Genomic DNA, 15,557 nt, shown 5'->3' on the forward strand with positions numbered 1-15,557 from the left:
GCAGACCTGGGGCGACGGCAAGGGTCCGCAGCAATGCCCCCCCATATGATATGTACATTACACAGAGCTACCCAGAGCAACACAACACGTTAAAAAAGATCTACTCTTATGTACAGTATTTATAAAAAGCATCCCAGCCTCCACCACCTCATAAAAAAATACGTCTCTTATGTACTTTGCCGCAGGACAGACTCCCCAGCCCTGTGCTGCCCACCCTGCCAGGCTGCCCTCCGTACTGGGAGGGGAGGCAGGGGGTGGGAGAGCCACCCTCTGGGTTTTGGCATGGTTTGGGGCATCTCAGCGGCATGGATGGATAGATGGATGGGGTGGATGGATGGGTGAGGGCTGTGGGGGTCTGAGTGCTGGCCCAGGGTGCAAGGTGAGCAGGGACAGCTTGGGTTGCTGGGGTGCCCATCACCCTGGCATCTGGGCATGCAGACAAGGGGTACTTCCAGAGCCCTGAGCTTGCCCCCAGTGAGTGCTGCCCCCAGCCCCCCTGAAACCCCCTTCATGCACCTCGGATGCACCAGGCCCCAGCAGCCGAGCTGCAGCATGGGCAGGATGTCAGTGGATGCAAAGCCCGTGGTGTGCATGCCACCTCCCTGGAGCAATGCAGCTGGTCCCCATACACAGCCCAGGGATCAGCAGGGTCCTACCCGCAGGCACCAGGAGCCAACAGTTCCCCCGGCAGGCTCAGGAGCAGCAGGCTGGGTATCACCAGCCACAGCATGAGGACCACACTTGCCCACGGGGATCAAGGTGTCCCCGTGATGCCAGGGCAGTGGGTGGCATCTCTTTGGGGATGGCAGGGGAGAGGGCGGGTGGCTTGGGCACAGGTGCTGTCACAGGCCCGACCGCCCCGCTGGATTCCAGCCCCCACGGACACTGTTCATCAGGCTCTTGATGCTATCTGGGGGGGCCACAAACGTGCCCGGTCCTCGGTCCCCACGGCAGGCAGTGCCCTGCGCCCCTGGCAGTGCCTGCTGCTGGCAGCTCTTGCGGTGCAGAAGAGCTCCACCTGACAGCCAGCTCCGGGTGAGGTAGGGCAGTATTATTCTCCCCATTTTACAGATGGGGAAACTGAGGCGCAGAGTAGGGAGGGTGCCCGCTGGAGTGGCTGGGGGCTCAGGACCTGCCCCGGGCTCACTGCCCCATCCTGGACACAGCTTGAGGAGTCTCCATGCCTGCCATGGCTCATGCCCTCTCACCATCACCACAGGTGATGGGCAGCAACAGCGGAAGTCCCCAGGGAATCCTGGTGGGGCTGCAGCATGGGGGCTGAGCCCGGGGTCAGCTCTCCCTGGGGCACCGGGTGGGTGGGGGGGAGGTTGGCGTGGGCACCCAGTAGTGGCTAGTGGCTGCCGCCGCTCTTCCCCCCACCCGTGGCCCAGTCGATGATGATGAAGCTCAAGCTCATGATCATGAAGACCACCCCGAGGAGGGCAAAGCAGGCAGCCTGTGGGGACAAGGAAGCAACTCAGGGATGGCCAGGGCAACAGGGTTACCAGCCAGCCTCAGAGCCCCATACCTGTCCCCGTCCTCGTACCCCTGCCCATGCTTACCAATATTTTGGGGGTGGAGCGCAGCGGCTCCTTGTCCTTGGGCATGATGCGGATGTAGAAGATGGCAGGAAAGATGAAGATGAGGCAGGGAGCAGAGGTGGCACCTGGAGCAGACAGCAACAGTGTGGGCAGGGGCCTCCTACCCTGCAGCTCAGCCCTGCCAGCCCCACTGCCAGGACAGGTCCTGTCCATCCCCACCCCCTCCCTGCCCCCCCCCAGTCCTGGCAAAGCCTTCCAGGAACCCAGGGACGCGGTGTGCTGGCACTGTCTCCACACCCCTCCTGCGGCCCAGGCCCTGGCACCGAGCTGAGTGCTGAGCAGGGGGAGCCTGGCTGGGGCGATCAAGGGAAACACGCAGGGGAAGAGCAAGTGCCGGCACTGCGCTGTGGGAACCAGCCTGCCAGGACAGGGATGGGATGGGGGATTCACACAACCACCTGGTACTGGCATGATGAGAAGGGGAAACTGAGGCATGGGAGTGTCAGTCAAAGCTAAGCACTGTGCTCAACAGTCAGGACAGAGGCTGGCATGCTGCTACAACACCCTGTGATCAAGGAGGGACAGGAATAGGGCCCTGCCACCCACCAATCAAGCCGAAGATGCCGAGAATGGAGGGGGCAAAGATGACGAGGAGGTTGATGAAGGTCAGCAGGATCACGGCAATGGCAATGTGGCGGATCCAGCTGAAGTCTTTCCCTTGGAACAGCATCTGCTGGATGGCCCGACGCACCTGGGGACAGGGACAGGGTATCACCCTCCATCCTTGAAGCCAGGACACACACCCTGTCACTGCAGTTCTGCTGGTCCCCATCACCCCTACTCCAGCCCTATCCCTATGGCCCTGCAGGTCACCATCACCCATTTCCCTTCCCAAGTTCTGACCCTGATGTCCCACTGGTCCCTGTCAACCCTTCACAGCCTTGTCCCTGTAGCCCTGCCTCTGCCTCATCACCCCTGCCTCTGCCCCAGCCCCGTTCCTGGCACCCAGAATGTCCTGTTCCCCAATCCCTGTTTTCATCGCTGCCTCAGTTTCCCTTCTCAAAGCCTGGTGCTGAAGCCACCTGGCATTCCTGTGGGGCCACTCACCGGGAAGAGGACGATGGGGACAGTGAGGGTGACAGCCGTTAGCACAGCCACACGCACACACAGGATGAGCACATCAAAGGGGTCCACCTTGTTGTATGTGTGCAGCAGCTCTGACTCCACACGGTCTGTGAACACCATCAAGGAGCCCCTGGGTGAGCCCTAGCACCATCACCCCCCTGGCACAGGTGTGCCAGCCCCAGCCCCCTCCCCGAGGGCTCACCATAAAACGTGAGGTAGCCAAAGAGGGCAGCCAAGAAGTACATGAGGTACATGACCATGATGGAGATGTTGGAGATGCACTGCATCTTCTTCTTGGAGGGGCTGCAGGACACGGTGGGCTCAGCACAGCCCTGTGGCACCCACTGACACCGAGCACCCGCCCAGTGAGGAGGGGTGATGGCCAAAACACTCTGGGGTGTGTGAGGGATGTGCGGAGAGGGGCTGTGTCCCTCTACCTGGGCAGGGTTGTGTGTTGAATCACCCACCACCAACCAGCCACCCACCCTCTCTGGGTCACAGCACCCACATCCCAGGGGTCACACCACCCCTCCACCCATTCTGAGTCACATCACACACTTCCCAGGGGTGATAGCACCCACCCTGGGTTGTATCACCAGTCTCCCAGGGGTGATATTGCCTACCATGCACCTGCCCACCCACCCCAGGTTGCATCATCCACCTTCTGAAACTGATACCACCCATCCCAGGTCCTATCAGCCACCATCCACCCACCCATTCAACCACCCAGGGTCATATCACCCACCTCCCCACGATGCCCCGGCGCAGGTCCCACACATGGATGGCACTGCCTTTGGGTGGGCACCGGATGAAGCCCACCCCTCCCCGTGGATGCCCCCACCCAGGACTCACTCCTTCAGCTCAGTGTAGATGGGCAGGACCTCAGGGTGGCAGACGAAGGCGAAGGCCATGATGGGGATGGTGTACGCTGTCTGTGCAAGAGGAGGATGACTGACTGCTGAGGGTCCAGTGGCAGGTGCTGCCAGGACCAGGACCACCCGTCTTCATGGGGTGCACGGGGTGGGGCTCACCCCGAGCTTCAAGGGTGCATCCCAGGTCCTTACCTGTGAGTTCAGGGTGAAAAAGCTGGGTGTGCAAGTGTCCTGCTCAGGGGCCTGGAGGACTGTGTAGCCATTCTGGTAGTCACTCGTGCTGACAGTGGTGACGTTAAAGATGCCCGTGATGTTCCCCTCCTGCTCGGGAAGTGGGCAGGGAATCTGGAACTTCTTGTAGATGACCTGGGGTGGGGGAGACATGGGGCCAGTCAGCTCTGGGTGCCCCCAACTCCCAGCACACGTTGCCCATGCCAGCAACATGCCCAGCGGGAGAGTGACCCTGCTGGGACCCCTCCAAGGGACACCCTTTGCTAATGCTGTCCTGTAGCGAGGCTCCTCCCCCAACCTGTCCCTGTGGAAGTGGGCAGTGGGACAGAGTGAGGCAGCAGCACGTGGAGGGGCCACATGTGCAGATGCCCCCCCAGCACCTTCCCCCTCTCCCTTTTCACAACGTTCGGTTTCTTCAGCCGAAAATAACCCAGCAGCTTGACAGCCCTGCCACAGCGTCTCTGCAGCCCCGAGCGCCCGCTGTCCCTGCTCTCTCTGCTGTCCCCACAGCAACCAGCCCAGCCTCACACCCCGGCAAGAGGGATGTTCGGCACCCCAAGGCACCGGCACGTGCCAGTGGGTCTCACCGAGATGAGGAAGAAGACCATACAGCTGAGGGAGAAGCCGCTGGCGTAGCCAAGGTAGCCTGGGGAGGGAGGAGAGTGGCTGATGGGTGCAGGTGGGACCCTTGCACTGGCTAAGTGTCCCCTCCTTGCCCAGCACATCCAGGCTGGCACCGTCACCCCACGGGAGACCCAGGGTGCCAGACCCCAGTGCCATGGGTAGCATCTCCCTGACTTACCCAGCTGCTTCATGAGGGCCAGGGGCAGGATAATGGTGACAGAAACCAGGATCACCAGGTAGTTCCCATTCATGTACCAGTCCCTGGAAGCAGAGGGCCTGCTCACCACCCCGCTCTGCTGTGGCAGAGGGGGCAGAGGCAGCCACTGGGGGGGGGCTATCTGCCATTCCGACCCTTGAGCTGGCAAATCCCAGGGGCACTGGTGTCCCCCGAGGCTGGCATTTCTGCTCTGCTAATATCCCTGGGGACCCCTGAGGTAGCATCCTTGGGGACCCCTGAGGCCAGCATCCCTGGGGGCCCTTAAGCTAGGGCTCTGCCTACCCCCACAGTGGTGCACCCACAAGGGCTAGAGTTGCCAGTGGGGATGTGGACATAGGGTGGGGGGACCTATACCCAATCAGTCCCCCACCCTGCAGCCCCAGGTTCTGCTCAAGGAGGAAAGCCTGATCCCAAGGGGATGTGAGGAGCAGGGATTGGAAGTTCAGCTCGGTTTAATCTCACCCAGGGGCTTATTCAGCACTGACAGTTATCAAAAATAGTAGTGGCTTAATGATAGTAAATCCCTGCCATGGGCTGCACAGCTGGAGCCAGAGCCCCGGCGCCTGCCCGGGGAAGGCACGCAGGCAGCGTGGGCAGGAGGCACTCACGTGGTCTTCTCCTCCAGGTTCAGGAAGGTCTGGATGACCAGAGGCACTTCAGATTTGACGATGTACAGGTAGCTGGACATGGCTGCAGGGCAGAACGAGGTCTTGCTGCACTGGTGTTCTCTGGTCCCATCCCCTGTCCCCAGCCCCTGACGGGGCCCCCAAGGCCATCCTCACCTCCGATGTTCTGCAGCGTGATGGCAATGGCTGCAGCCAGCTTCCCCGGCGTGCCGAAGGCTCGGTAGCCCAGCTGCTCATAGGCGCGGATGCCTGTGGGATGAGGAGCGGTGGTGGGTGAGAGTCAGGATGGGACCCCCTGGCATGGCCCTGCTGAGGACTTGGCACTCACCCACAATCCCCGAGGACTTGAGCAGCAGGTGGATGGAGTAGCTGGAGAGCAGGGCCACCGCAGTGAGGAGGAAGCTGCAGGAGGAGAGCACAGTTACCAGTGGCTGTGAGGCAAACCCCATGCAGATGTGCTCTGCCTGTGGGCAGCTGTCCTGGCAGGATTCCCCCCCCTTGCCTCAGCACCTGTTGAATGTTCATGGGGCAGATTCCGTCCACCTCTCCACACTCAAAAGGAGTCATCACTCATGTCCTTCAAGCCACTTTTGGAAATCTGACTTTGTAGTAAGGAAGGCAAACCTTAACCCTCCTCCTCCTCCCCCAAAGTGGGAAACAGCACTCAGCACAGCAGGCAGATTTATGCCAGCAATGGACATTGCTCAGTCAGCAGGACACTGGTCCCTGCATCACCCCAAGAGACTTCTTTCTTGCTGCACCCACCAATCCCCTTGGAGGAGCCCCCCACACCTGGACACCCCCCTCCCATGTCCCCATGGCACTCACAGGAAGAGGATGATGCCGGTGTTGGCCATGGCATATGCCAGCCCCAGGATGCCACTGCCCATGATGGCATTGCTCAAGTTGAAGACGGACATCCCAAAAGACGTCTTCCCTTCAAACTGTTCACAGGACACAACAGGGAGGGGATGCACCAGTCACACGGAGAGCTTGCCCCATCCCACCCCCACCACTGTGCCCATGCTGCTACTCACATCAGTGAAGTGTGTCTGCTTCTTCTCGGCACCGTGGGGCAGGAACTCCTCCATCTCCGCCACGCCAGTCTGGTTCTCCTCAAATCTGTCCACAGAGGGAGAGGAGTGAAGCCAAAGCAGAGACAAGGGCCATCAGCACTGACTGATGAGATACTGGCTGGTATCTCAAGGGCAGGGAGCAGCTTGGAGGATCCCCCACATCCCTGGCACCGCCGTTTGCCCTGAGGCCCCTACCTCTCACCCGCCAGTGAGGGGACAGTGGACGCGGTGAGTGCAGCCGTGTGCTTCCCATTGGGCACCAGCTCCACCATCTCGGCCTGGAGGGGCACATCCGTGGTATCCATGGCTGGGAGACAGCTGGGTTTGCTATGGGCTCTACTCAGGCTCTGCAAGAGGGAGGCAACAGAGGTCCAGCTCTGGGCAGGAGCACTGGAGGGGCTGGCCTGGAGTCTCACAAGTCCTGCCTCCACCAGGGACATTGGAGTTGGGCTCAGCACCAACGCTGGTGGCACGGCAAGGACAGGCACCCGGGGACGAGATGGTCACTGAGCCAGGCATCACCGTGGCTGTGCTTCTCCCTTCTGCCTGCTCAGCACACAATGTCCCATGGAACTCAGCCCCAGCTCCAGTAGCTCACCAGAGTCCCAACGTAGGACTGTCCCCTCACCCAGCCAGACATCCCACAGCCCACCCTATTCCCTTGCTCACAACACAGCACAGCACAGCACTGCCCAGCCCCAGAGTCCCCATCCACACCGCCTGCCCACCTCCACTCCCCTGCCCGCAGCTCTCAGCTCCATGACTCAGTTTCCCCTCCTGGAGACGGGTGCCAGCAGGCGAGTGGGGATGTTAGGGAGGGCGGCTGAGGACGGGGTAGGGAGCTCAGGGACCCCCTAGCCACCGTTATGTAAAGCCCGTGGTGCTCCCCGGCGCGAAGGGCTCACCCACGTCCCGCCGCTAACGGGGTGCCAAGGCAGGGGGTTCAGGGGCACGTCAGGGCTGGACAAACGGAGCAGGAAAGAGCGTGGGGCCGGGAGACAGCTCCTTGGCAGGGGAAGGCGGCCGGGCTGCCGAGCGCGGGACGCCTTGGCACGCCGCACAAAGCCGCCTCTGTGCGAGCCCCGGCCCTCCCCGCCCCGCTGGGAAACGGCACAGGGTGGCTTTCTGGGACAGGCTGGCAGCCGGGGCAGGGTCCCGCCACCCCCCACCGCCCCGAGGGGCTGGGGTCTTGCCCAGCTGGCCAGGGGGCTCCACACTGAGCCTATGTCCAGCCAAGGGCCGGTGCCACCCAGCTGGAGGTTAGGTCTGGCTGGGATGCAGTGTGGTCCCCAATCCCAGGAGGATGCTGCTGCCCCACCACCCTGCTGCCTGGGGTCGCCATGGGGTGAGCAGGGGACATGCCCATCTTTATGCTCCCAGGGGATTGGTGTCCCCAGAGATCTGAGGAGCCTTCCCACGGCACAGTCGGGTCCAGCAGTCCTCCTGGCACGCAAGGGAAGGATGACACGGCAGGGTGTGGGTGCCAGCACCTCCGGTCTCCTGAGCTGCTGCCCTGCTTCTCCCTGCCCATCCAGGCCACAAAGACTACCTAGCAGGGTCATCCCAGGCCACACACTAGCTTCTGGCACTGTCAGGGGGCCTGACAGTGGGTCTCTAAGGTGGGCCCAGGGTGGTGGGCACATATTTGAACCACCCTGCCTGTAGCACCCAGCCAGGTGGGGAAACTGAGGCAAGACACAAGTCAGCAGGGACCAGAATGAGAAGCTTCAGCCATGTGGGGGATGAGAGGGAAGTGCAGGGCGGGCTCTGGGTGATGATTTATCCCCTCCACTAGGCCTCCGCTTGGGATGGATCCAGGCATGAACAAGGCTGCCAGCACGTCCAAAAGCCACCGTTAACTCTGCGCCTTCCCACCACCATGGGCAGGCATAACTGAACCCACCATTCACCCAGTATGGGATTGAGGGGGGCACCAGATCCATGATGTTCCATCACCCCCCTAAGCCCCCTAGTGCCACTGGGCTGCCTGCGGGCAGGGCTTCACCGCATCCCGCTGGTGGCAGGCAGGAGCTGCCCACTCCCCTGCCCGCTCCCCCACGGGCGCCAGGAAGGCTGGGCACTCTCGTCTGCAGCCCCTTTCTTCTCCCAGGTTATAATTACACCTCTCTGGGCAGCTCAGGAAATACCAACTTCTTCCCCCAAGCGTCTCTCGGAATAGCAAGCGGCACAGCCGAACTCATTCAGCATGCACAGGGCTTCGTGCTGCCACCCAGACGCTTCCTCCTGCCGGGCAGCCCTGGCACAGCCCTGGCACAGCCCTGGCACAGGCCCGGCACCGCTCATTGCCACTTCCCCAGCTGGCCCTGGCCTTTGCCCCTCGGCCAGGGTCTCCCGGTGGCAGCGGCCAGGGCAAGGGGAGAGATGAAAGAGGAGGGAGCATGAGATGGTTCGATCGGGCAGTGCGAGCTCTGCCTGCTGCTGTTTGCCTTGCGATAAGGCAGAACAACAAATACACAGTGATGGGTGGCCCTGAAGGGGTGGCTTGGTTCCCCTCCAGGCTGGGGTTGGTGGGTTCATCACCTCAGTGTGTGCCCCCACCTTAGTTGGGAACCCTCTGCTCTGGGCAAAGAGCATCTCCTCAGGGATCTCTTCCCTCAAGATGCCACCTCGCAGATAGGATAGTGTCACCTTCACTGCCATGTTGAGTAGCCCACACGCTGCCTGGCATCATCCCACTCCTGACCACCAGCTCCAGTGCCTGCTCACCCAGCCTGATGGTTTGGACCTGGTCACAAGTGTGGGCACGGAACCCCCCCGCTGTGGCACCCAGGGCCACATTCCTGGGGGCGCTGAGCAAGCTGCATCGATTTCCCAGCACGCGCCTCTCCGCTGCCTGCTGGGCTCTGGGACACAAGGACAGCGACAGCCCCGCGCAGCCAGACCTCCCACATCCCCCAGGCTGCTCCGGCTGTCCCGGTGCTTGGTGACACCCCACCAACACTGCGGTGTGGCCAGACAGCCTGCGCTGGGCCCTGGTGCTGTCCCGCAGCCCCTGCAGATGGAACACGGAGCCGGATGCGTGGGACGGCACGTACCGTCCCGCCGGCCACGTCTGCGCTTCAGGGGAGGCTACGTTTGGTCTCGCACACTGCGTCCTGGCCAGCACAGACGCCTGCCCGCCCTCGCTGGGGTGGGGATACGTGTGTGGGGCGGCAGGGCTCCCAAATCCCTGCCCTGCTGGGGTCTGGCAGACAGGCAGTCCTGGGCTCACCCCGGGCCCCTGCCAGCCTTCCTCGGGGACCAGGGCACCATGGTGAGGGTTTCAGTTCTGAAAGGGACTGCATCGCCCTCTCTGCCTCACATCTCGCTTCCACGAAGACTTTATTTAAAAGTTGTAAAATTCCAGCGGGAGCGAGGGACAGGCAGGAGTGGGGGCTGGGCAGGGGAGCTCTGTCGGCAATGCCAGCAGATACGTTGGGTGGGAGATCCATTGCATCTGGCAACGTAGCCAGGGGGATGTGTATTAACCTGGGCAAGCCTGGCTTCTGCGCTGTCCCAGTTCCCTCGGCCAAGCCCCGGCCCGGCACAGTCCCCACCAGGGCACGCGGTGCTGGTGGAGTGTGGCACACGTGGGGACAGCCAGCCGGTGCCTGCCAACCCTGCCTGTGCCAGGCAGCGCCAGCCCGGGGGGCCGTGGCCCACCGTGTCCCCACAGCCCACAACACCCATCTGTGAGCAGCCACTGCTCTCACCTGTGGGGAGCGAAGGCGGAGGGTCTCCCTGGCAGCAGGTGAGTGCTCCCGCAGGCCGGGGACCCGCACGGGGCAGAGACTCCCTCCCCATCTCCTCTCCCTTGCAGATGAATCCTTGATAATCCGGCCCAGCTGGGGCCGTGGGACTATTCCGGGTGGTAATCCGGCTTTAGCGCCAAGCTTGCCGCAGCTGCCGGCCTGCGTGCTGGCAGCCAGGTATCCCGATGCTGCCGGTGTGTGCCGGGGGATGGCAGCCCCCCCGCCCGTGCCCGCCTGCCCAGGTGGCTGTTCGGGTTTCAGCAGAGCTGGGCACACAGGGCTCATATTCCCTGAGGCTGTGCTGATGACCGAGCCCTGCCAGAGAGATGGGCAGTGTGGGCAGAGACGCCAATCATGTTCCCCCCACTGCCATCACCCCCAGTCCTGGGGTTACCCCCAGCACTGCTGCTGGGCCCAGGGTGACCCCAGCCGGGGGTCCCTGGTCAGCCTCTGGCACTGCTGTGGGCACAAGGGTGTGTGGGCACACAGGCACAGCTGGGCAACAGCCCAAACCTGCGTGGTCCCTGGGCAAGCCCTCCCCAGGGGAATTGACCCCAGCAGGGCACACAGAAGAGAAATCCCTCTCTCCTTGCCCTCCACAGAGAACCCCCATCCACAGCTGCCCTGGGAGTAGGGTCTGCCCTTACTCTGAAGCACACACAGCCACAGCTTTCCCCCCAGCCTTCCTTCCTAAAACTGGCAACCCAAAACTGGTTTTAACCTGTGGTGTTCCACCCCCCACCTCCCAGCTAAGCAAGGGCAGTGTCAGGGTGCCACCTCCCTCAGAGGAAGTGGGCACCCAAAGGGGCAAATCCAGCCATTCAGCGGATGGCCAGATGTCTCACCTTTGGGGCAAAGGTTCTGGGAGGCACCTGCATGGGCATGGGAACCCCAGCAGCTGTGGGAAAGGACCACTGGAGGCAACCTGCCTGGTGCACGGCTGGAGAACCTCTCTGGGTAGCCCTGCTGTAGACCTTCCTCAGATATATCTGTGGGAGATTCTCCTGAGATCCTCTGGAGATGACAGCCCCACCAGCTGGTCATGCCAGCCAGCCCCACTCATGGCCTCAGCACAAGCTGGTTAGCATAGGCACTGCTCCTGGGCTCACCTCACCTCTTTCAGCCCCAAATACCACACCATGGCTCAGGTTTGGGTCAGGCAATTCCCCTGGTGCTCCAGCCAGGGCAGGATTGGCCATAGCAAGTAGGAACAAATGGCTCTGGAAGCTGCTGTCCTGCTAGCAGGGCTCTGGCAGCACCAACACCTGCCTGGGCATTTCTGGCCATCTCTGTTGCACTGTGTGGACAGCAGTGTCCATGCAGGGTCTTACCTCTAAGAACACAAGTGGCACCCATGTCCCAAGGGACAGCTCTGCCTGAGCCTGAGAATGTGCCTGCATGCAGAACACGCCAGCGGCTGAGCTGGCCCGCAGCCACTGTCCTGCAGCAATGGATGCGCTAGGGTCCGGGACACACCAGGGAGGGGAAAGGCAGTTCAGGGAAGAGAGTGGAGCCAAACATCATGCTGGGGCCATGGAGAGGGTTTTCCAGTGCCCGAGCCACGGTGCAGCTCAGCCACAGCATCACCTGCCAAGCACACAACCCAGGATGGGGCCACGCTGCAGGTATCAGCCATCACCATCCTGCCACATCCTCTAACATCCAAGCACCAGTTCTGAGGCAAGCTGCGAGGAGCAATGAGGAAGCTGAGACCAGGTGAGGGGAGTCATGTCCAGCACTGGGACAGCCCAGGCTGTTGCTGTCACCTGCCAGCTTGAGTCCATGTGGTACAAGGTCAGGTGGCAGATGCAGCTAGCAGCCTGGGGATGGGGACAGGGTGGGCACAGCATGAGGCCAATGGCACTCAGTGTGGTTCTTGGGGAGGCTGGGTGAGACACCAGCTTGAGCCCAAAGCATCTCAGGCAGCACTAGGCTGTATGATGGATGGGTTTTGCTTTAAACTTCAAACACGGCCCTTTGGGAACGCAGGGCCATCCAGGGAAGATGGTGGCACAGGTAGTCGCACTGCAGAGACTGGTAGACAGTGCCCGGAGAAGGACACGTCAGGTTTTCTACCACACCTCTGGAGTTTTGTTTTGCCTTGGAAGCAAGATGCTTTCCAGAAGTTCACACTCCCCAAAACACAATTTGCCTTAGCGGGATGACACAGAGGGGTCAATAGCAAAAACTCCAAGGTGCCATGGGCTGCTGGCAGTGCTGGGGACATCAGGAGGGCCTGGCCTCAGCCACAGCCCCATGTGCCTCCTGCACCCCCAGTACAGCCCTCTGTACCAATCAGGAGCCATGATTCGCCCAAGCCCCATGGCACCACCAGCATGCCTGGCCATGCCACTCTCACCATTGGACCAGCCTGACATTTGCTCCACGGGGACAGCTGGCTGTGCCCCGCTGGCATGGGGGACCCAGCCAGTCCCAGACGTGCGTCAGCGGCTGGGGAGGCATGTGGCGGCGGAGACTCACGTGGCGAGGAGAGCCGGGGGCATGGGGGTCCGTCCTGTCCCCGACCCGCCTCTGTTTTCTCAAGGGTTGCACTTCCAAAGGAGCCCGTGGGATTCCACTCCTTCCCCCATCCCCACGCGCCAAGGAAAATAGGCTCTGCCGGTGCTTGTTTGTTTGCCGTGGCCGCAGCCCCGGCGTGTGATTACAGCTGCAGCACGGCCGGGTGCTGTGGGGCCCTTTGCGCCTCAGCCAGGGTCCCCTGCAGTGCCAGCAGTCCCATGCCACCCCCGAGTGAAATGGAGTGTCCCACTGCCCCTTAGCAGCCCTGGCCACCAGAGCCAAGGCACACAGGCACTCTATTCTGGGAGACAGGGCAATGTTGCGAGGCACAGACAGCTTTCTCTGGGGTACCCCCTTGAAGCCACAGGGACCAGGCAGGTCTAACACCTCATCTTGGGCCTGGTCCAAACACCAGTGGAAAATTCCCCATCTCCTCCGCGTCAGCTCAGCACAGCCATGCCCTCCTCAGCCAGCCAGAGTTCTGCTTCCCTGCCATCCCACCTGTTGGGGGCTTGCCAGGTCCCCAGTCTCACCCATGCCACTGCAGAGCCAGCTCAGCTTGGGGATCCCAAGTCCAGCAGCCACCTGCTGTGGTTCAGTTTCCCTTGGGGAGGATTTCTCTCCAGTGAGACTTTCACAGCTGACACGGCAGAGAGGGCCACCGTGCCGGCTGGCATGGGACACGCGTGGCCGACAGGAACGCAATGTGCTGCCTGGCTTTCCACGCTGCTTTCCCGGGCAGCCAGGCTCTATAAATACCACAGCCTATGGAATCCTCGCATGCAGGTCCCAGCCAGCCCCAGTGCCCATGACGGCCGGCATCACTCTCCCTGCTCCGGCACCCCGACACCGACACCCGATCCTAGCCACAGCCGCTTCCAGCCTTCAGAAACATATGTCATTCCCACAGGCGATTAAAAATTAAAGCAGAAAAAAAGGAAAAGTAAAGGGAGTTTGGGGGTTAGTGTCACTATGAGTATCAGCAGAATGATGCACGCGAAAGCCCCCAGCATCGCGATCCAGGAAGGGGCAGTGTCAGGGCGTCGGGGTACCCAGGCGGTACGGCAGGGCTCTGCCTCCCACTGCACTCGCGGGATCTGTCACCCACCCGTGGGAAGGTGCCAGCCGCTGGGAAGTGGCAGGAGTACAGCAAAGCAAACAGCCCCGGGCGCTGCCACCTGCCAGAGCTGCCGAGCCCCGGATTTTTGCCGGTGCTGCCCGGCGCCCGGAGGAGGAGGAGGGAACGGAGGAGGAGAGAGCCGGGCTGTGAGAGGAAAGCGGCGCCGGCGAAAGATGGGTCGGAAAGGGTGCGGAGGAGAATTAGTGGAGATGAGGGGTCCGAGCGCCCGGCACTACGGCCTCCAACCACGGAGCTCCACGGAGGAGAAAGCAGCGACCCTGGGAGTGCGGACAGCAGGGGAGATCGGAGACACCTACCTGCCCACTCTCTCTCCGCGGTGCTTCTGCTGCGGGCTGGGGCAAGCAGCCCCCGGTGGCCGGTGCCGCGGATTAGAGACTATCCTGCGACCGTAATCCCGGCGGAGCCGGAGATTAAACAGGACCCGAGCCCGCCCCCAGCGCGAAGGCTCCCAATCTCCTCTCCGCCGGGGCACAGGAGGGGCGCTGGGGAGCGGGTGGAGCGACCGCCCTGCATCGACCGACCCCTGCCCCGCCCCGCCCCGCCCCGCCCCGGCGGGACCACAGCCGCCCGCTGCGCATCAGATGCCCCACCGGGCATCAGTGTCCAGGCAGCGCTGCCCTACCTGGAACAGGTACATCACCAAGCAATCCCAATGCACTGCACAGGTATCTGTGCCTCTCTAGGCATGGTCACGATACTGGGCATCTCTATCCTGCCAGGTGTTGACACCACACCGGGCATTCCTACCTACAGCAGCTGAGGCTCCTGCCGGAGGCTAGTGGCTGCTTCCAAAGAAGCAGGGCTGGGGCAGTCTCTCTAATCTACCTGAAAGGCTAAATCCAGTATGTGTTGAGTGTGGGCACAGGGTTTTCCCCTCTCTTAGACAGGGACAGGTCACCCAGCAGCACTACTTCCGTCAGATTCTCTCCCTGGCCTGGGAAGCTCAGGTTGTTCCCACGTTAAGCCAGCCCAGCTGGTTGCCCTGCTCATGGTGCCCACTGCCCTCACAGCACTCACCCCAGCATCTCAGCACACTGGGAGTAAACAATCCATGTGCAATCATCTCAACAAGACCCAGAGCAACTGGGACAAGCCAGCCCCCTCCTCCAATCTCCATCAAACCTCCCCACTTGAGCTGAAAGATGTCTATTTTTATGAAATACAGATCCCCATAAAAGTTCCCCAAAGAGAAAATTTCTCCCAAGTGCATACTGCATGCTTTAGGGAGAGCCGTGAGCTCTGGTGAGTCACCAGATGTGTCCCCAAAGATACCCTGCCCCTTTTCAAGGTCTGTCACCCCTAAACTACATCCTGCTCCTCTGTCCTGGGCAGCTTTTATTTCAGAGGAAAATTCTGGGGGTCCACGCTTGGGAGTCCACCCACCTCCCATGCTGAGCTGCAAACCCTGCCCAGCTGCTGTGCGTTGGCAGAACGGCTCCGCATGCTTTGTTGGAAGGTTTTATTTGTGTTATGCATATCTTTAATAAATCCTTGCGAAGCCTCGGGCAGCCTGGGGTGGAAACGGCTTTGCCAGTCAGCAGTGAGCATCGCCATCGGGGGAAGAGGCACCCTCTCGCCGGGACATCGAGGGATGTTAAATATTCAGTGGCAGCTCTGCCCTCACGCTCCCGGCAATCCCGCGGCTCCTGTTACTGCCGCTCTTCTTTTGCTGGAGACATACATCCATTAACTAATTTCTAATAACAGCAGCATGCGTAAGTGCTGAACCAGCGCTGGCTGGCACGCCGGGGGACTGGAAGCAGCCAGGTTTGGCAGTGTGACGGGGGAGCCAGAGGCACCCAGAGGATGGGCATGGCTGGCCCCAAGCCGGC

General features: G+C 61.6%; 1 protein-coding gene across 2 annotated transcripts; it reads right to left on the reverse strand.

Moving 5' to 3' along the window:
- Positions 1-1,036: 1,036 nt before the first annotated feature.
- Positions 1,037-14,117, reverse strand: SLC38A3 (solute carrier family 38 member 3). 2 transcript variants are annotated; one of them, XM_066195505.1, is made up of 16 exons: positions 14,022-14,117; positions 6,508-6,659; positions 6,274-6,358; positions 6,065-6,180; positions 5,565-5,638; positions 5,393-5,485; positions 5,219-5,300; positions 4,572-4,654; positions 4,357-4,415; positions 3,731-3,904; positions 3,519-3,598; positions 2,869-2,969; positions 2,649-2,773; positions 2,148-2,292; positions 1,563-1,666; positions 1,037-1,456 (listed from the first exon to the last, which is right to left on the reverse strand). In XM_066195505.1, exons 2-16 carry the CDS (start codon positions 6,615-6,617, stop codon positions 1,352-1,354), a joined length of 1,536 nt encoding a protein of 511 aa, XP_066051602.1. In that variant the 5' UTR covers positions 6,618-6,659; positions 14,022-14,117; the 3' UTR covers positions 1,037-1,351. The 2 variants fall into 2 exon arrangements, with proteins under 2 accessions (XP_066051602.1, XP_066051601.1); XM_066195504.1 differs by lacking the exon at positions 14,022-14,117 and adding an exon at positions 7,041-7,115.
- Positions 14,118-15,557: the final 1,440 nt, after the last annotated feature.

Source organism: Chamaea fasciata, unplaced genomic scaffold (assembly GCF_029207755.1).
Source record: "Chamaea fasciata isolate MVZ Bird 193981 ecotype frontalis unplaced genomic scaffold, bChaFas1.0.hap1 SCAF_13, whole genome shotgun sequence".
Classification (NCBI taxonomy): domain Eukaryota; kingdom Metazoa; phylum Chordata; class Aves; order Passeriformes; family Sylviidae; genus Chamaea; species Chamaea fasciata.

Coding starts and splice junctions, on each gene's coding strand:
- SLC38A3 (XM_066195504.1), bottom strand. CDS start 7,073: ATGGAGCTGAGAGCTGCGGGCAGGGGAGTGGAG. Junction 5,486..5,564: donor CAAGTCCTCGGGGATTGTGG/GTGAGTGCCAAG, acceptor CTCATCCCACAG/GCATCCGCGCCTATGAGCAG. Junction 5,301..5,392: donor CACGCTGCAGAACATCGGAG/GTGAGGATGGCC, acceptor TCTGCCCTGCAG/CCATGTCCAGCTACCTGTAC.